A 21560-nucleotide genomic window follows, 5' to 3' on the forward strand; every position below is an offset into this window, starting at 1 on the left:
AGGGTGATTTTTTTTTTACATGATTGCGTGTATTTTGGTGCCAAAACATACAAAAGTGATTGCTTGATGGGATATGAATAATTTGAGTTTCAGATTTACTGTAAATGAAAAACACCCACACATACAGTCATACACGTGAAATCACAAAAACTCAGTTGCACACACTCACAGTCAGCATGTGGCTGCCACAAAGGACCCTGTCACATGTTGAGCACACACATACCACCAGAGTGATGTCAGTTTGTTCATCCCAACCTCAGACTGCTCACCCATTCATCAGAAACTCCGCAGCTGAAGGCCACTGTGTCAGACTGCATGACGATTGTCCTTCACTCTGAGAAGGTTGTTTCATCTGGCAGCAGATATACAGTATGGCACCACTGAGATAAGAGCGTTGTCTGCATATTAAACCAGTCTTGTCTCGGTGATTAAATGCAGAGGACCTGTCTTCAGGAGAAGAGTCGGGGCTGATCCGGTGATGAAGTGTCTGCTGTGACGGCAGCTCGACAACGTTATCAATGTAAATGTCATTTAATATGAAGCCAGATGGGTTTTCTTATGGGAAGAATAAAGTGTAATGTATTGAAATGTCATGCCTAGAATAATATTATATATCATCATATTATATGTATTGTTTAATTCTGCCACAGCCTGTGACTTCCTACTTCTAGTCTCAATTCTAAGTAATAGATAAGTAAAAAATACCAGGTGTTGGCTGTCACAAGAAATTCACTGGGTTCACTGTATAAACAGAGCATCAGCATTAAAGAAACCAGAAAGAGAACCAGATGTGCTTGGACATTACTGACTGTTGGTCTACTTTTAGAGGAGTTCCTAAAAACTTCATATTAAGTATACGTGCAAACATGTTCGCTGTTTTTTCTAACATTTATAGTGTCTAGAATTTTAAAAACAGATGGTCTAACTCTTTATTGTCTTGTTGACCCTGGTGTCATGTGATCTGTTTAGTGAATCACAGAGTTTATTGTTTATAAAATTGTGACTCACAATCTTGGAAGTCACACACAGGCGGAGAGACTGAACCTTGTGAATTGATGTCTGCCCAGCACTGAACATGAACATGGCATTGACAAACACACTGCCCCCTTAAGTAATGAAACGGCACTGCAGCTAATGTGTCGTCTACTTTGTATCTTAATCCCTTTCCAAAGTCCTCTCTCAGAAGGATAGGATCTTCTAAATATACACTCACCACAGTGAGTCCCCTCTAAGCTGATTACTGATCAAAGATACAGTGAACAAACACCTGGTGAATCGTGGAGAACACGAGTGCGGAAAGGGTGCAAAAACTAAATAAAAATGAAATTGATGAATGAAATTTGTTCATTCTTGTTCATGTTTATTTTTAATTATTGTTAATTCTTGTGTTTTATGTCTGATAGCCTTTTAGATGGCAGATGAAATGTAGTTTAACATATCAGCAGCAACAACAATCTTAGCATGAAAAGATAAGAAAGTTTGTCATTTTCATATCTCACCAATCCAATACAGTGTCCCTTTAATGAAGTAAATGCAGCTCTGATGATCATATCTCACCAATCCAATACAGTGTCGCTTTAATGAAGTAAATGCTTCATATATGCATGATTCCTGAGTTGCACAGTACAGGAATCCACCTGGTTCACTTGGTCAACATTATGTGTGAGACAGAAAATGATTCAGAGGAGGTTTAGTCTGCTCCTCTGCTGACCTCAGCTTGTATGTTCTCACAAATGTACATCAGAATATTCACTGACTGTAATCTCTATCATAAAGGTTCTCTATCATAAACCTGTGGGGTCTTTGGACAATTTGGCCATTATAATGACATATTCACGTGTGCCCTTGTGTCCGTATTACAGAGAAAGACATAGGAAACCTTTGAGGTACTGGATGAATAGTTTGTCTTCCTGGAGCCAGTGTTGCAGGATGGGAGGAGAACAGGAAGTGAGTCACTGCAGGATCAAAACTAACAAGGAAACAGGAGTGTTGTGGCGATTCAGATCCAGATGCACACAAACTGAGCCAGGAGCCGCAAAGCATCAATCACAGGAAAACTAAAGATAGAAGGGATTGAGGACAGAGCAGGGACTGGCCTGCAGGTCAAAATGATGGATTCAGGGTCAGAGATCATTTAGCCGAACAAGGTGGAATAATTAAAAACAACTCCATGACACATTTCTAAATTATTTAAAATGAGCCTCCAATGAGTATTTAAAAGTGTTTTAAAGAAGAAATACTACACAGATCCACTCAGATGGATTTGAGGACAAGAACTGAATGACTGTGGGTGTGTGTATCAAGCAGCCAGTATGAATTTGCAAATCAACAGAAAAGTTAAGCCATGGATATTTTATAATAAAGGAGCACAAAAACAAGAGTTATATATATGGTTGATCATATATCAACTTTATTTAAATACAACCTCACCTACAGTGTACAGTTAGAAAACTCCACTCCTCCAGAGATAAGGTATGGGTCAAACTTACAAGGCAAGAAAAAAACAAAAAAACAAATTTACAAAACACAGCCATAAAATGGGACAAATCAACAATCGTTTTTAAACCTTCTTAATCTAACAGATGTTAGGAGGTTTTCTGAAGGCCTGGCAGTAAGGGAGCCAACAGCTATTCTTTTTGTTTGTTGTTAGAGTCTGTATCCACAAAACCAAATCTTTAAAAAAATACTCTCCTCTCTTCATACAGTTGCAGGCTCCCTGCATCCCACTGAGGTTAACAGTACTTTCAACATCTGTGGCATATAAAATGATTTAGTTCAAAAAAAGGAAGTAAATATTTTCCCAAGTATAAAAAATAAATTAAAACAATTAACATTTATACACCGGACAGTTGTCAATGTTTGACCTGTCGTTCAAACCAACAAATTTTCTTTTTACGGAAAAGCCTGGTGCATCAGACAAAAACAAGAAGCAGTATCTTATTCACACACTGCTAAAAATCGCACACTTCAACTGTTTATTGTGTAAGGCATTAAGTTCTTATTGAAATTCGGGAGATTATATTTTAAACAACAATGAGCATTTTTAAAGTAATCCATGTGTTGAGGTGTCAACTGAGTTATAGATTCTCCGGCTGTGATCACAGTCAAAGCACATTGAAGTCACCTTGATGATTGTCACACTGTCACCATCCACTGCAGCCAAAATGATCATGTTACGGCTACTTTTTAACCATTCTATTGAATGTAGGCTGTTTCTGTATTCAAAATCAAAATATATATATATTTCCAAACACACTGAACTGAAATATTCACTGACCAAGGTTTTTTATTTAAAGGGTTAACCTTTCCTGATCAGTTTTTAAAATAAAAATGACAAACTGTAGGCCAGATATTAATGTGCCACTGGAGTATCTTGAATCTGAGCAACAAATTAAATGGTCATTAGAACTTAAGTCTTTCCAATTTCACAGTTAGATTATTAACATGGAAAAATGATAAGTGGACAGCTGAAGGAGAACACATTATGATCTTAGCTTAAGCTTTCCATAAAAAAAGAAAAAACATTTAATATCGATAAAACAAATTAAGCATGCTATAGACTAAAGTTTAGTTTAACTCCTCATAACTCCAGGAAAGCTAATATGACAGATAATAATTATTTTTAACAAAACAACAGATTATAAATCTAATAGGATGATAGTGAAAGGCAGCTAGGTGACAAGAAGTATCTGAGCATCAGAATTATCTTCAGTGCGGATTTTAATTACAAAAAATATGGATAACATTGTGTTGTTAATATCTAAGACGATCCAGGAAACACAAGGCGAAACACTCAATCAACCTTCAAATATGCCCATCACTGTAGACACAGTTCACAGATTAGGAGATTTGTAGACAATGAGGACAAAATGAAAGGTAAAGATTATAAAGAAATAATGTTTCTGCTCTCATTATATATTTCATTCAACATTGAGATGAAGAGATTATATTTTGTTTATACATTAATAATTATGTATAAAATAGAAATTTAGATATTAATTTTTAAAACCTCCCCATTTCCCCAGTCTTTTATAGAATCTGAGACATTTTAGTTAGACATGTCCATGTTGTGTGCATCAAACATGTTACAGTGTACACCATCAGTCTGATCAGAAAGTATGTTCACCAGTCTTGCAAACAAATGCCTCTGTGCACCATTCTCTATACTCTAGAATGTCTGTTTGGTATCCAAAAACGTTAAAATAAGTCAACATTCACCAACAGGATGGGCTCTTGTGGTTGCTAGGTCAGGGGTCACTGACAGAAGGGTGAGGCTGTGGGGTCAAAACCTTTAAAAACGTCCTTTAAAGACCCATTGTCCAGCTCTGAGGACACCTGGTCAGTCTGTGCTGGACTGTTTCCTCCAAAAGGGCTGCTGGTCCCACCAGGCTTGGATGCCTGCTTCACTACTCCAAACAGAGTTGACACTGGTAAATTGTGAATTCCTGCGGGCCCTTGGTCGGCAGTACTTCCAGGAGCACCCTGACTTCCTCCTGCAGCTACACCTGCTGCAGTTGGACCACCCTGGGCCAAGGAGTTAGGCGAGGGGGCGGGTTTGGGTCGAGGCCTGTTGTAGCTGTTGTATCGATCAGTACCTTGTTCCACGGTCTTTTCTGGCTCTGGTTGGTCCAATGCAGACTTTCTAACAAATAAAGGTTCCTTGGACTTGGGTTTACTGGTTGTAGGTTCACTGGTTTTGGATTCTGTGCTGGTTGAGTTGGGTGAACTGTTAGAACCACCAGAACTAGGGCTGCCTGGTTTGTTAGTCCTTGGGTCATACAGGCTGATGCTGCTTAACACACTGGCTCCCCCTGGTGATCCAGATCCCACACCACGCCCTGCTCCTCCCAAGGAAAGCAATCGTGGATCATAGGGGGCAGTAGTGTGAGGAGGTGAGCTGGATGTTGTTGCTGGAGATGATGAGGAGGTGGATGGTGGTGATGGTTCAGATGGTTGCTTTAGCACGGACTTCTGTAACTGGAGACGAGGGTCAGTCTGAACTTTACGAGCCATACGAGGGTCAGTGGGTTTTTCCACAGATGTCGGAGGCAATGACACAGAAGGAGCAGATGGTGGTAAGAGAGGAGGGGAGGTACTCTGGGACGGACTAGAGTTGACAGTTTTAAGTATGCGAGAGAGAAGCTCAAAGTCTGGGATTGAAGAGTTGGAGGAGGAGGGAGCTGGTTGCTCCAAGGAAGGGGGAGACTGTACACGAGGAGGCTGTGAGAGTGGGATTGATGTGTGGAGTTGTGGCTGAGCACGAGACAGACCTCGGTCTATTGAAGAGACAGGAGGGATGCCAGGAGGAAGAGGGAGGAGGTCTTGCTTTGGAATGGGGAGCGGGAGAAGGTCTTCAGGTGACCAAGTGACAGTTCTCGCAAAAGCTGGCATGTGAAGAACAATGTCCTTCTTTATGTGACTGAACTGCTGCAACTGAGATCGTGGGTCCCTCAGAGCCATGCCCATGAGGGGATCCAGTGGGATAGGTACGGGCTTCTCTCTCAGAACCCGCTCCGTCTCCTCCTCTTCTGCTGCAGGGGTAGTAAGTGGTGGAGGTTTGTAGACCAGAGGAGTTTCTGGTTTAGTGGCAGAAGATAAATGGGTTGTGGTCCCAGCTGAAGCCGTAGCATTTAGTCTGGCTAATCTGGGATCTGCAGGTGGTCCAGATGATGGGGTGGGCATGGAAAGGGTTGATTCAGAGGGCTGAACGGACTCTGCAGATCTTGACAAGCGTGGGTCCCGGGCCAAACGGGGATCGGCTGGACGGGCCAAAGTGTTTGAAACAGTTGCCTTCTGCAGCCTTGGGTCACTTGGGGGCCCATCAGGTTTTAGAGGAACCTGAGTCTGCTGACGGAGTGTCTTCAATATTGAGGTCACACTACCACCACCATCTTCATCCTCACTGGAATACCAATTCCCTGAATCACCTGAAAGAGAACACGAGATGTTTGGATTGTGTTCAACTGCAAGATTACATCTGAGAGCTAATTCACCAGATGTCAAGCACTAAATCATTACCTATAAACCTATATGCAAGAACTGAGAGGACATAGAATACATACAAATTTTAATTATGATCATTCATTCATATGCTTCGTAGATAGTGTTAAAAATTAATGTGGCCCAGACTTTACTCATCTTTCATTTCTTTTTATTTTATTTGTTTAAACACAAAGCGTTAACTGCTGGTTTTCTTTTACCTTCTGCATCTTTGCTCTTCTCTGCTCCTCCCCCAGCCATCCTGCGTGCTCGTTCTTCCTCCTCCTGTTGCTTCTGTTGGATCCTCATAAACAACACTCGTTGTGCAGGAGGCAAGAAATCAGGTACAGAAATTGCCCCCTGGTTAGATGAGCCACCATTGGTTGGGGTTTCTTGACCACCCGATTGATTACTAAATCTTCCAGCTCCACCTTTTTCATCCCCATTAAATCCATAGTTGTTACCTGAACAATAGAAAGTGGCTTCAATCATTAGTAGAAAACGGTGACAGGTCACAAGTCTAATACTATAATCTAATCTAAATATTTGTTTATAATTGCTTAAAATAAAGTTACTTAAAGGTCACTCACCATCTTGGCCAACTCCTTCCATGTTCATTCCACCATGTTGATTAAAGTAATTATTGTATTGGTTTCCTCCACCCTGATTAGGACCTAGTGGTGCAGGACCTCCATGTGGAGGACCATCACCAGATGCATCCCACTCCATCATGGGTCTTCCACCATGGCCCATATTTGGAGGTCCCTGGTTCATGCCAAGGTTAGGGCCCATGTTCTGCATTTCTGGAGAAACCATGCCTGGAGGGTTAGGAAAGTGGGGTGGTGTTGTTTCAGTCGGCCCTTCTGGTCCAGGTGCTGAACTCTGGCCCTGACTAGGAGTTTGGCTTCTGATACAGGAGGTGAAAGAAGAAATATTACTGACAGAGTTAGAACTGAAACAAATCTTTACTGTTTGGTTTTAGATACATTTTCCATCAACAAGCATATGTCAGTGTGTGCTAACCTTAAATCACAGTACTACAATGCTAAATTGCCTACTGTGTACTATTAGTTATGTGCTTTTCTGTTAGTAAAAAAGCACAATAGTATTTTGTATTTTAAAGTTAAAGGCAAAAGCATCAGGGCCATAAATGTTTTCTAACCCTAGTCTGAAAATTTGAAATTATGAACTCAATAGGCACTTGAGTAACCCAGATATAGTAAACATTTTGAGTGTTTTAAAAATACCTTGTGTCCAAATTAATAAGAGACATATTTACTGTAGAACATTATGTAGTAATGTAGTACATTATCTGTATACATCTACTTAAACCATTTTTATTTAGTATTAAGTTGTAATTTTGAATTTCTCATGAAATCAGCATGTAATTTAACTGATATCTTGCATATTATTTTATAACTCTTACCTGACAGCGAGTTTCTGAGCCAGTTGTCCTGTGGGTTGAACTTTAATCTCGAATAATGAAGGGATTTTCTTCCCTGAACTCCCACTGCCTGCAGGACAAGGTGGTGGGGGGCCCAAGTGAGGAGGTGGGATGCTGGGATTGGGGGGACACACTTGATAGGGATTCCCATCAGGGCTAACTACAGGAGCACCAGCACATGGAGTCTGAACAGAACCAGGACCTGGTCCTGGGGGTCCCTTGTTGGCATTGGGCACCTGGTCGGAGGAACACTCAAATTCATCCATTGGCGACCCACCAAAATCTCCACTCCCTGTGTTGGTATCAACAGGACTAGGCCGTGGAGGGGTGGGAAGAAGGCCAACTCCAGGAGGTGGTTTGGGGAGAGGATTTATTCCTTGCTTCTTCAGCTCTTCCACCTCCTTCTCATCCTCGGCTCCAGCCTCTGCATCCTCTGCTAGCATCTACAAGTTGTAACAGTTTTGGGTTATCTACAGTATTTTATCAAACTTTTTTTGTACCAAAAACCATCAAACATTTTAAAAAATGTGCAATAACCTAGAGAATCATAGAGGTTAAATAAAAATAAAATATTATAGAAAATCAGGTTCGATCTATAAACTTACCTTGTTCAGCAGTTCCTGGGTGTCCTCATTGAGTGACTCATGTGAAAACATGCACTCATCACCATTGACACAGTTACCTGTTGTATGGAACAGCTTACAGGGGAATTCACGTTAAGTGGGAGTCAAGGATAACAGCTTAAAAATGACAGCAAACAAGTTTAAAATTCAGTTGAAGAAATTTACTGACTTCAGGCTGACAGAAACATCCTCTTTGTGTAACTGCACACATTAAAAACTACTCTTTGAAATTCTTTGCCATCATTCTTAAGCATGCAGAGAATTTGATCTCTGTGTAGTGAAGGATATCATGCATGTAAGGACAGTGGTCTGCTCTTGCACAGTATCCAGTGATGTAGAACTTGCAGAGTTCCTTCTTCTTAGGTAGCTCTACATCGTGGCTAAAGTTGCAGTGATCGCCCTGTTGGTAAAAATGCAATAATATTTTTAAAAAGTTTTAACAGTTGTCTAGGCATACAGTTCGTTCTACACTTATGTATTGAGTTATAGGTTTAGTTAATTATGCATTTAGTCAGTTGTCTTTAACATTAATTAATATTCAGAGTCAGTTTAAATTAACCTCAAGATGGCAAAAAAAGCAAATACAAAGGGCTATGAACACAAGAATTAGAGTAAAATACATCACAGTAAGAATTTGTCTCGAGATATATTGTAGCCTTACCCAGGTACATCTTCCTTCAATGTAGTACTTGCAGATGGCCTTTCCTTTTTTATCCTGATACTTGTCATTCTGATTTCTCCTCCCTGTTCCTGGACCATCTATTCCAGTCCCATCCTAAAACATGGATGCATTTGCATTTAACAACTTGCATTAAAATTGTGTATTAAGTTTTCATTTGTATTTTTGCAACAACAATGACAAACAACAATGACAAAATCCTACCCCATTGTCCATGTCGTTGTCATCGTCACCCATGTCACCTCTTCCTCTCCCTCTGCCTCGATTCTTTCCTCCTCTCATCATACCACGGCCCCCTTTTACTCTGCTTCGCCCTCTCCCTCCTTGATGACCATCGGCAAGGGCAAAAATACAGTGTGACATATCATGAGTTTGTGGCACAAAAAGAAAGGTCAACACTCTTAGGCACAGACACTCTCTTCGCTATCACAGACTAGACTTCTATGAAAGTGCTCTATCCCCAATCAAAGAGAGAAGCACATGTGGTTCAAACTCACCTCTGCCTCTGTCTTTGGACTTCTTGTAGTGACTAAGCTCTTTGGTGTAGTCATCGTAGTCTTCATCTACCATGTTGTCATAGTCATCATCTCCATACTGTGAAGACAGATTTATCAGGTGTCAAGCACTAAAGCCATTTTACTCGCCCATCTACTACAAACCTTATAAGCCTGAACTCCATTTTTTATTTTGTAGATTTGTCTGCAAAGGCGGGGAACCCTTTCCCCAGCCTGACTTGTGGTTATTATTAACTCGCTTTCCTACATGTAGCGAGCACTTGTTTATCTCAATGGTAATTTCAAGCAAAAATACACTTGTGGACACTTGGACCTGTTAACCTCACCTCAAAGTCATCTCCATAACCATCTCCGTCATCGTTGTCTCCCATCTTTCCCCCTCGTCCTCTTCCTCTGCTTAGTCCCCTGCCTCTTCTTCCTCCCCTCATTCCACCACGGCCTCTCCGATTTGACATGCGACCTCTTCCCCCTTTAGTGACAGAGACAGAAAAGTTAGGGTAAACACAAATTTAACAGCCATTAGAAACAAAGTTTCTATTAATTATCATAAGGATAATTAATATGACAAATATTCCCCAGTGAATAAAGTGGTAGATTATAAAGGTAGACTGCATTAAAGTTGATAAAAGGTAAGCAAATGAGGGGTACCTGTGAGTTGTTAAATTGCAGAAATTTGTAATATCAATTTTATACCCTACGGATTTTTTTTATAATTTTACCAATAACCTACATGCACCAATTTATTAACACTTGAAGCTTTTAAAACATTAAAAGTGTTTTTGTTAGTGCTGGTATCCAGGTGCTTTGTTTTGTAAAACAAAAATACTCAAAAAAATTATGGAAAATTGGCTGCGTATATTATCATTCACCAACCAATAGTTTAAACCAGACTTTGGCAGATGTACCTCTTCCACCACGGCCTCCCTCCTTGGCCTTGCGATACTGGTTGAGCTCCTTAGTAAAGTCATCATAGTCTTCCTCCCCCATGTCTTCATCTTCCTCACCTTCATAGTTGTCATCTTCAAAGTCATCGTAGCCTCCATAGCTCTGCTTGTCCATCTTCATGTAGCTGCCCTTCTTTGAGCCACTGTAGCCTCCATGGGACTAGTAAAAATAAAGTATATTCAGCAGTTTTACTTTTGATGTAAGTGAAATGTTTGTTGTTATACAGGTGATTCTTTTAATATAGATTTTAATATAATTCAAGGGCCTTACTGGTGCATACTGCGGACTGTACTCTCTGTATTTCCTCTTCTCACTCGGACTGTAGTCAGAGTCTTCACTGAAGTCCGAATGATCGTCATCAGAAGATGCATGACGCTGAAAATGAAAAGCAAACACATAAAAAAGTTAAAGAAAAATACAATGACTGTTGTTATCACCACTAATTTTACTCAGGGATTTTAAAGATTTATTTTCTTACTTTGTGTTTGGATTTGCGTTTTTTCTTTGCCCTCCTCTTTTCCCTTTCTCTCTTCCTTTTCCTTTTCCTACGATGGGATCTTTCGTCATCAGAATCACTGCTGGCATGGCGCTCCCGACTTCTCTGAGGCCTCTCCCCAGCTGCTTCCCCGTCTGCCTCACCTCCTCCACCTGCTTCATCACCCCCTTCTCTGGCACCTCCTGCTGTCGGAGGAACATCCTCTGTCTCCATTTCTCCTCCATCATCTTCCAGCTCACCTTCTTCCAGCTCTCCATCCTCTGGCCTAGATAAAGAAAATAAGAATATAAAAATTTAAACATCATTGATTCATATTGCCTGTGGCCCCGACATTTCTGGAGATTCATATTTAGTCAGTGACATTACTTAATAAGAAGTAATGTTATATAACTATATAAATAATAAGCCAATTTGAAGTATATCTAATTTTTCGGTGTCACTAATGGATCAGAAAACAAGTACAGATGGTAAAGAAAGAGATTTAATTGCTAAAAAGGTAACCGGGTAAGACTATCACAATTTTGGCAATTGTAAATAAAGGGTGTAGTAAATCCAGAAAACATCTTTTCTCACGGTGCATTAAGCAATACATCAACACTATAGGTCACTTAAGTATTATTGACAGGTTGCAGTTATTCAAATTTCTTATTTCAAACTATAGGGCACTATATTGCACTCTGTGTACACATATGGCCAAAAACAACTGTGTGCCAGAAGTTATTATTTATAGATAAACTGGGCATTCAAGGCACAGAAATTATTTTTTCTGAAAAGCTAGCAGTTGCTTTGGAACAACACCTGTTAAAACTGCCTGTCAAAATTATTTTTCTAAATACCATATCAATGTGTTACCATCTCAACATAGCACGCCCATGGCTAATAGAAAGAAAGTGCTAGTCACTGCAGTGGCTCAAAAATGGGCAGCTACACACATAGGCCTCGACTGCAGTTGGACTTAAGTGTGTGAGAAAGATAGAGACAGAAGACTTCAAAATTTCTGACACAGTGGTCAACAGACAAAGAATCCTCACATTCAGCAAATTTAAAGAGAAAATGAGATCTAATTTGATGAGGATCACATGGCTCTCTTTTCCTACAGCATTGGGGCTTCAAAAAGTGTTGCTGGTATTGAGGTACTAAAAGGCTTTGCTTTTTGTCACACACACACAAACAAAATGAGTATTATACTTGACAGAGCAAAACCTAAGACATAGCAAGTGGTGTGCAATACATATATGCTTAGAAACTTAAAGCCTAGCGAACCCTAAAAAAACCAAAACCATCTTTATTCAAAAAAAGCAGATAATCAATCACCCACATCCACCTGTCTGACACTAATTAAACAGAAAACTGCCTCAACTCAATAGCTTTAATTTGGAACTATCATCGCTGCACCAACCAAATAAGTCAACCCAAATGGTCTTCAATATAACTGGCTTGTTTGTAATATGTAAACATGATAAAAAAATATAAACATCAAGGCTATTCTAAAGTAGTTAGTAATAAGAGCTGTGGAAGAGTGAAGATAGAATTTAAATATGTTCATTCTTTAAGCATAAACGTCTACATTTCGCAAATATTATAACCTACAATAAAATTAAAGACCCCTTAAATACAGATTCCCATTGTTTTCGTATAATCTAAAATTTGCTTATTCAAGATGTAATGCAATTTCTTGATAATTTAAAATAAGTTGTCAATTTATTGAGTGTGATAATGTGAACACTAGACCCACCAGCAACTCTAAACTTCTTCTCAACTTGTATTTTTTCCTACAGAAATGCAGTCCAAATCTACTACTAGCCATGTAATTTCACTCATTTGATTCTAAAAAAAACAGCTTTTGATTAGTACAGCTCAAGGGAAGTCTTCACCTGACTATCACAACATAAATACAAAAGTTGTGGAAATCATAGGTGGTTTAAATATAACAGTAAAGAGTGAGTGAAACTCTGGCCTACCATCATACTCAACACTTTATCCGCTAACAGAATGCCAAGTTAAACAGAAATTCTACTGTAAGACAATTCTACAGAGCTCTGTAAAACTGAAATGACAATAAACAGGCCTGACAACATATATAAATATATATATAAATATACAACATTTAACATAAATCTGATTTGAAAGTACCTCTCATCCACAACAGAAAGAGATGCAGGGTCTAAACTTTTAAACTAGTACAAAAACAAATTCTTGATAAGTTTCTAACCAGTAAAAAGCAGGATCATGCATTCATCAACACCACAGAAAAGCAAACCACATAAACAACTAGTTTGGTTTTAAGTAGTTAAGTCAATCATTACCTGCTTAAGGCAAATGTTTAGTCATACAAATCCAGGAAAAAAATTAGTTTGTTTTGCTAAAGTTACCTTGTAAATATAATACAAAGACACTTTGGTCTCCTTTGCAAAAACCGACTAGCAATTTTTCTAAACTTCTAGGTCAACATATTCTCCATTTAAGTCAGCCAATAACACTGGAAACCTATATCTAATCTATTTTTTGGCCAATTACAATGAGCTAGTGAAATAATGACTGGTCAAGATCGATTTGCTTGTGCATCTCTGCGGAAAAGATTTTTGTCCATCACACCACAACACAACAAGGAAATCACTAAGCACATCATACTAACAAAACTAAAAAATATGTGATTGTATGAATTCTCACATCTAGTTGTCTGCATCAGTCAAATTATCATGCATGATACGACATTGATATCCAAGATGACAAACTGAAAAGTTAAGTTTAACAGCAGCTGGCCATTATTAAAATTGTGAATACTTACTGTGAATGGTTTTCTCCGCACTCAAAACATCAACAAAAAAATCTAACCGTAAATTTAAGGGGCAATGGTTTTTGGGGGGGGGCTTGAATTAGGGTCAACTGGGCTACATACAGCAAATTTGCCAACCGGGGACTGAAAGGGGACCTTTGTGTTGGACGTGAAAGACTTCAGGAATGCTTTGCAGACGTTTTACACATTTGGAGGACTTTGTGGGTGTTTTGGCACAATTCAGGGTGATCACTGGGTCTGAAAATTAAAACGATACGTTAAGACAAATAAACATGACCAATAAACAGGTCGGAATTTTTGTTATTATTTTGTAATTTAAAAGGCTTCAAGAGCAGATTGTTACTTGGACGAATTTTTCTCAACATACAACTCTAGTTTTTAGTTCAACTTTAGTTGAAACTATATCGAAAGATTAAAGTCCAATAATGTCCAACTCAAAAGTCGACCCAAGTGCACATTTTACTGCGTAAATGTTATAACACCGTTTTCAAATACACTGAGTTTAAATCGCCAGGTTGCAGATTCCAATCTACTAAAAAATTGTTAGAATTTAGACGGTACATTAATTTCATCAAAGCTGACTTTTTCGAACATCAAAGCCATTAGCTTAGCTTAGCTTTCTCCTTACCAGCTGCGTTTGTCAGCAAAACGAGCTAACAGGCTAATGCAGCTATGTGACTCTGGATAAGGCCCAAATTGGAAAAAAAGCAATTGTCTGGATTTATTTCACCTGCGCAAGCGAATAATGTGTCCACACATATAAATGACGGAGCGTTAAGTTGACGACGAGTTTTAAAATTGGACAACATTTAAACGGAACTATATGACAAAGCTGGCGAAAATTTTGGAAAAAGGTATAATTTGGTTTCTTTCGATAATGGTTTCCATCAGACAAATTTGCTTAAGTCGACTGTGGTATCAAAATTAATTTTAGGGAAGTACATTATCTATCCAGGTTGATGTTTTTTGTTTCCCAGTTGGCGTTGTCGTGTCAAAATGGCGTTCGTTACCTCTGTACTCGTTTTCCAGAAAGGCGAATTTAATCCCTTTGACAGAAAAAAAAATTTAAAAAAAGAACCCCGGTCGTTTTGTGTAAAAGCACAGGACAAATAATTTCATTTAAATATGATTGTAAAATTACTCGACCTTTCGTCAGTCAGGAGACTGTTGTGTTCGTGGTTGGTAGTTGGGGAGTTTGGATGGACAGTCATGCTTTCCACAGCCATTTCCTCTTAGCTACATTGAGGTGCAAAAAATTACTACTCGACGCTGAATCTACTGGCTTGTGCGTCAGTTCACTAGGATCTACTGAATTTGATTTTATGAAGAGGCTCAGTTCATAGTAGGCAATTATCCACCACAGTTGTAATAGAAATTTGATGAAATTGAGTCCTGACGTTCTCCGTCCTACTGTAGCGATGTGAAATGACGACTGGTGAACTTAAAATGGCTGACTGTCTTCTCCGAGGAGAAAGGAGGCGGACTTTGCCGACAGAAACATCGGAGCGAATGAGCGCCACTGTACAGCTTACGGAGATTACCGAATGGGAAAGACAATGGGGGAAAAACAGCCCCCGCTCTTGACTTCGCAGGTGCCTCTTGGTTCCAAGTCTTTGTCCGGGAGCTCTAAATGGGCGGAAAAAGATGAAAAAGTCAATTGCGTGCCTCGAATTTAATCATATTGTTGATTTCGTAGATACATTATTCGGTTTGCTGTTTTTAGCCAAGTGACCACTTCTAAAAGGCCCACAACTAACCTGAAATGTTCATAACTGCTTTTATACCAAGCCCCAAATTATACATTTGGTATGGGGAAGTCCTTAGCGAAAAATATGACTTTAAAGAAAATTCGAAACTAATCAATTAAGGATATTAGGCGTGCCTTTGTTGCTCTTTGATGACGTCATCATCTAGCGCCCATTCAGCGGGACTGTCGCGGTAGTTCAAATAGCTACATATGTGGCTTTACAAAACGATCAACTTTTATCCGAAAAGTCTGTATCTGTAGGGAATTGAAATGATTGATATGATTGAGAAGGAGGACGCGGTCATCAGCGAGGAGGAGGCGGCCCAATACGACCGCCAGATCCGGCTCTGGGGTCTGGATGCACAGAAAAGGTGGGTTAGCTTTGCAGGCTAATCAATGCAGCGAAGGGATTGGTGCACTATAACTGTGCATAGTGAATACACAACCTTTATTAAAAACACCGTGGTTCTGGGTAGCTGTCTTAACGTGAAGACGAACGTATGTTTGCATCACTGCACCATTTCCTGTGGGAAAAAATATTCTGCTGCTCTTTTTTTAATTTCTTTAGGCACCAAATTTGGTTGTAGTCATATTGTTTTGTTCTTTCGATTTGATTATATATATTTATAATTGGGGTTTAATAATGTAGCTTGTGTAATTGTCGCAGACAATATACTGATGTTGCTGTATAAAGTTTATTTTTAATTTACAGGTTGCGCGGGTCTCGTGTCCTCCTTGTAGGCTTGGGTGGCCTTGGTGCCGAAGTAGCCAAAAATCTTATTCTGGCTGGAGTGAAAGCACTGACTTTGCTGGATCATGAACAGGTGTGAACCATACAAGACTCGTGGTTGCCCTCCCAAATTCGTGGGAGTTTAATTTAACATATCCCATCATTAGTAAATTTAAGGCATTTAGAAGTAACTTCAGTATTTTTCTGTCCACTAGGTGTCAGAGGAGTCATGCCGAGCTCAGTTTCTCGTTCCTGTGACAGCTCAGGGTCAGAATCGTGCCCAGGCCTCCCTGGAGCGAGCACAGAACCTTAACCCTATGGTGGAAGTTCATGCTGACACGAATAGAGTTGAGGACAAACCAGATGACTTCTTCCTGCAATTTGATACTGTAAGTGGAAATTCAGTTTTCACCAGTTGCACCCTGCTCACTTTGGTGATGGGTTAAAAGCAGAGGTCACATTTTGTTGTGTTTACAGTGGTTTGCTCTGTCACAGTGACAAATAATTCACTTTCACTATTTTCACCAAGATTATGTTAAAATAGTGGATAACCCCGAATCACAGAGTTGAGTGTACGAGAATACCAATTAAAGCAGTAGTACTTATGTATTAATATTGGAAATATAGTATCAGTTTTAAACGATGTGGATTTAGTGTGACTGTTGTGTGTTTGCCTTCTTAAATAGTTACCTAGTTTCCTCTGGACGTGTCTCAATTTCTTCACTGTGCCTTTCTGTGTTAAAAGTTAACCTTTTAGGAAATGGTGATATTTGTTTCTTGTTACAAATATTTGTTTACTTTACCTTTTGATTGACAAATGATTAAAACAAATATAAATAGCTGTGATTTAAATAAAACTGTTGAAAGCAGAGGCCAATACAGTGATGACAGAAAATAATAATGGTCATCTTGATTTTCATAAAAATTCTAATAGATTTACAAAGTTTATCATGTTTAGTCCTCTTCTTTTTGTTACAGCAGGTAGTCCAACAGATTCAATCTGAGTTTCATTACCTCTGAGGGGAAGACAGTTTTCAAACACGATGAAAAGAATGACAGCTTTTCTCACTCTTGTTTTGTCTGAACTGTCTACCGTTTTTCTCCCTCTGGGGGAGCCAAGTGTGGGTCGATAGGAGGGGGAGGGGAGCTGGGTGGGAGAGGTAGACTATATAAAGACAGTGTGAATTGAGGACGGGATGAGACAGAGGACAAAGCAAAAGAAGACAAGGCCGTCTGAGAAAATGTGATCATTTTAAAGGCATGAAAAGATGACTCTCCTCTATCGGCTTCCATGGAAGTTTGTCTTAGCAGGAAAATCTAGAGAGATTAGAGATTTTTTGTACAATTTTCGCAAAGTGGCCTAATTACTGAGGTATGAATGCCATAGAGAAACACAAGGTTCTTCTGGCATTTCTGCGGAGTGAAGTGGACTCCCTGCTGATGCAGCCTTTCTCTCTGCCTCTTTACATCACAACAAATGTGGAATTTCTGGGGGTGTGGGGGGTTGTCGTCTTATAGTGAAAGCATGTAGTCAGATTTCTCTCTATACAGCCACAAAGATGGTTTGTCTCCTGATATAACACGGTTTCGCATTTGAATTATTGATATGGCCTTATATGACCTTATGGCATCATGTCTGTGATCTCCATCCACAGCTCAGTGATGGACTATAAGTTTGTTCAGACTTTTTGGTTTTGGCTGAGTTAGGTGAATGAGATGAACCCTGGGTCAGCAGACTCAAAGTTTTCTAGTGGTACATCGTTACTGTGTTTTCTCCCCCCTTGTCTACCTCTTCTGTCGACAAAACACTCGACACTCACCTTTTTTTTGTTGCTTCCCACTTTGAGCACCCTCAAAATTTCTAATGAAAAACAACTCTATTCAGTTTTCAGATGTAAAAATTGTTTTGTTATCCTCTGGGATTTAATGGCAGACGACACAACAGTGTAATTTGATATTTTCTGCTTTTGTAAGTGGTTCGTTGTTATGGTAATGAGAATGTAAATGAGTGGAAAATGTCAGAAAAACATTAAGGCAGTCTTGTGGAAGAAACAAACCGTTCAACATGGTGGGAGTTCACTTTATATATTTATTTATTTATTTAGAGACATAAGAGGGGCAGCAGGGTATGAGAAGTGCAAACATTGTCTTTGTGAGAGCAAAATGTTCACAAACATCAATTGTCTTTGTGAGAGCAAAATGTTCACCAACATCTGCATATATTCTGATTTTTTTTTAATTTGGCTCTGTTAAATGTCACTAAGATTCCCTTTTTAATTATAAATATTGTTATAAATTATTAAAATTTGTGATAAAAGATAATGTTATAGACATTCCTGGAACAAAGATTTGTGTCTATCGTGGCTTTATTTTTTCTTTACCAAAACTCTGCTTGAAGGCATTAAAATCAAATATCTCAAAACAAAAATTTAACTTTCCCCATTGTGTTTTTTTCCCCTCAGGTTTGTCTGACAGGCTGCTCCAGAGACCTGATGCTGCGGGTCGACCAGCTTTGTTCTCAGCACAACATCAAGGTCTTCTGTGGAGATGTGTATGGTTACTACGGTTACATGTTCTGCAACCTTGGAAAGGAGCACAACTACGTAGAGTAAGATCATGTCATCAGCATTTCACCTAAGAGACAACTGTCTTACTTGAACTTTTGCCTATTAAAGGTGTGTGAGTCTGAAACGAAAATATTGGAATATTGATTTGTTACTCTTGTCATTTTTTTAAAGGGAGAAACCTAAACTAGTGAAACCAACCAGTGACTCAGGTGACGGTCCAGAGGCAAAGAAAGCCAAAGTTGACCCCAATGAGACCACCATGGTTAAAAAGGTAGGCAGATGAAGTAATGGCAATTTATCTTTGCTGAACCCAGACATAGTGTCCTGCCTGTGGCAGCAGAAAGCAGACAGTTTTACCTATTTCCAGGGGAAATATCAGCTTTGTAATATGATCGTAGTGAAATGGCACTTTATGTTGTGTTAATGACTTCAGACCCAGCCTGTTTAAGTTGTTTATTTATGACCCCCAGGAAAGGAGATGCTTATTTTTGATATACGGAGCAGGGGTTCTCTACAAAGGCTGGTTCATAGTTGTTATAATAGCCTACAGCAGATAAAGAACATTCCTTGTCTTTTAAGTTATCTGTATGTTATCTGACGTTCTCCTTTGTGCTTGTGATGTAGAGAAAATTTCCAACAGTATTCGTCTTTGTTACACAGTGGACCTTTTCACAGGACAAAGAGATTCACCTGGAAATTCTACGCGAGAATTGTGCAATTTATTTTACGTGTATCCATGAAATATTGGGAAAATAAATTCCCCCATAAAATTTTTTTTTGTCACATTTCACTCACACTTTGTTTTGTTTTTATACCTCTCTCCTCAATTAGACGTCGACTTTCTGCTCATTGAAGGACGCTCTGGAGGTCGACTGGACAAGTGAGAAAGCCAAGGCGGGTCTGAAGAAAACACCAGTGGACTACTTTCTGCTTCACGGTAATTAACATTTAAATCACATTAGGACAAATGTACGAACAACTTCAAACAACTGCAAATTAATCAACATGCATAATGAACAGTTAAGACTATAGTTAAGAAACACAACACAAAAATCTAATCTCCACCTTGGAACATACAGTAAATATGTTGTTATGCCCTTTAAGAACTAATCAACCTTACTGCTCTCTGTGAACCTTTAAATAAATCTTCAAAAATGACTTGTTTTTCTGGTTATTTATGGTCCCTGATGCCCATTCATTTTATCCATCCATGGGCAGTCATGTGCAATGACAGTGGAATGGAAAACAGCCCATCAGCTACACCTACACACAATCACTGAACAACAGGAAGCAGCAATAGAGTGGTTATTTGGTGCAAGCAGCTTCACCAGGTTTCTGCAAAAAGTTAAATTCAGCATCTTTACCATTTAATTTAAACATGATGTGTATTTATTTTATTAAAATGAACACCACAAAGGTAATTGTTTTTCCAAACAAGGAGAACTGTTTAGTACAAAAAATGTTTCCAAAATGTATTCTCCTGTCATTTATTTGCACAATATACTTTTGACACTAGCACGAAAGAGAGTCAGCTTTCAAGTAGTTATACTTTGATAAGTAAAATGTTTCTCTCTTCAAAAAGTTCTAGATATGTAAGCAAATAAACACAGGCTCCAAGCTCCTAATGTAATTTGCGGCTAGTGGTCCACTGAGGCCCCGTATATCGGAAACCTCTGGTCCTGTGTGTAGGCGTGCGTATCAGTGTGCCTTTACTCTAATAGCTCTGGGTTTTTTTCTACCATTTGGTAGTGATGAGTGTTACATGATATTGAGTGGAAGCAGTGGGTCGGTGGGATCAGCTGTTGTCCAGAGGTTTGAAGTTTGCTGTGAGCAACAACACTTGACATTAGTTCTAATGTAAACTTTTCATTACAGATACAAACATATGCAAAAGAGAACAAATCCAGAATCACACTTTGATCGAAAGATTAGAAAACTCTTTCAAATCACTTATATTGATGCATCGTGAAAACATAAGCCCTCTGTGGAATTAACTGATAATGGATTCATTGATGTATGGATTTTGTGTTAGGACTGCATTATGGTTTATTACTACTTAGATAAATGCCTTTACCACTCAGATGATACTTGTTACAGTAGTTACCAGTAATGATTCTAATGTCAGCCACACATACAAACATTCTATGATGGACTTGTCTTTATTCTGATTTAAATAGCTGCTCCATTTTTATTACGTTATGCTGATGTTTTGCACAGACAAGAGTTGAGATCGAGACCCTCAGCCTCTTACAGAAGACTGTCAGCTCCCGAGACAGTTCCATCTCAGTGTGACGTAACTTGATTTACGCCAGAACTTGCATACTGCACATGAGTACCTATGTCACTCACCTACACTAACACAGTGGGGACATCGTAATCTAGGACATAAAAACATCAGAAGAATCTGACTTGCACCTGGTAGCCGCGGTGAAGGGCAAAACGCTCCCAGAATGAATGGCATACAACCAGCAAATGTAAACAAAGCTGTCGTCCGCATATGGCGCCGCTTGGCATCATATTTGTCCGCTCCACTCACTGTACATTGGAATGATGGAAGAAGACTTTCTTAGTAAATTTATGGGAGATAGCGACATAACCACAACGCACCGTAGGTCGAGGGCATCATTAACCGCTGACCCTCATTCTTCCATTAAAGTGAATGTTATGCTGTAATACATTATTATACCTAGTCATATTATTATTATTGTTGTTGTTACTTTTTTTTTTTCTTGTGCAGTTTTTGTGTCTATAATTGGAGCCACTGGTTGTTGTTTTGGGCAACTGATGAGGAAGTGGCTCTTCCTCTGTTACAACTGTTTCCTGTCTCAGTAGGAGCAGTCGGGCCATGTGAACTGCCAGTCGGTGTGTGCACGTGTGCAGGCATTTGCATGGGTGTGTTTGTACTTGGTGACAGCCCGCCAAGACACACGACCGAGTGTCAAAAAAAGCTGTGTGATCAACTTTTGCTGCTGTTTGACACAAACTGTAGAAACTTTCCACAAAGTGCCACAAATCTTATTTAAATGTCAAACACACTC

At 39.2% G+C, this 21560-nt stretch overlaps 2 protein-coding genes across 5 annotated transcripts in view; one reads left to right on the forward strand and one right to left on the reverse strand.

The window, feature by feature from the left end:
- Nucleotides 1–2381: 2381 nt before the first annotated feature.
- zc3h4 (zinc finger CCCH-type containing 4) lies at nt 2382–15324 on the reverse strand. 4 transcript variants are annotated; one of them, XM_025054879.1, is made up of 15 exons: nt 15236–15324; nt 14625–15104; nt 10664–10946; nt 10456–10560; nt 10146–10344; nt 9567–9709; nt 9223–9319; nt 8930–9048; nt 8708–8821; nt 8335–8446; nt 8029–8138; nt 7406–7866; nt 6570–6886; nt 6201–6443; nt 4255–5927 (listed from the first exon to the last, which is right to left on the reverse strand). In XM_025054879.1, exons 2-15 carry the CDS (start codon nt 14702–14704, stop codon nt 4255–4257), a joined length of 4056 nt encoding a protein of 1351 aa, XP_024910647.1. In that variant the 5' UTR covers nt 14705–15104; nt 15236–15324. The 4 variants fall into 4 exon arrangements, with proteins under 4 accessions (XP_024910648.1, XP_024910649.1, XP_008307117.1 ...); XM_025054880.1 differs by lacking the exon at nt 15236–15324 and having other exon boundaries at nt 2382–5927; nt 10245–10344; nt 14625–14916; XM_025054881.1 differs by lacking the exon at nt 15236–15324 and having other exon boundaries at nt 2382–5927; nt 13470–14804.
- A 25-nt stretch (nt 15325–15349) lies between these two features.
- Nucleotides 15350–21560, forward strand: part of sae1 (SUMO1 activating enzyme subunit 1) — a 10979-nt gene continuing 4768 nt past the window's right edge. Inside the window, exons 1-6 of the mRNA XM_008308899.3 lie at nt 15350–15596; nt 15938–16049; nt 16171–16344; nt 18418–18563; nt 18694–18793; nt 19354–19459. Coding sequence (XP_008307121.1) covers nt 15496–15596; nt 15938–16049; nt 16171–16344; nt 18418–18563; nt 18694–18793; nt 19354–19459 — 739 coding nt within the window. The 5' untranslated portion in view covers nt 15350–15495. The remainder of the gene's footprint in view (nt 15597–15937; nt 16050–16170; nt 16345–18417; nt 18564–18693; nt 18794–19353; nt 19460–21560) is intronic.

Source organism: Cynoglossus semilaevis, chromosome 4 (assembly GCF_000523025.1).
Source record: "Cynoglossus semilaevis isolate Cse_v1.0 chromosome 4, Cse_v1.0, whole genome shotgun sequence".
Taxonomy (NCBI): domain Eukaryota; kingdom Metazoa; phylum Chordata; class Actinopteri; order Pleuronectiformes; family Cynoglossidae; genus Cynoglossus; species Cynoglossus semilaevis.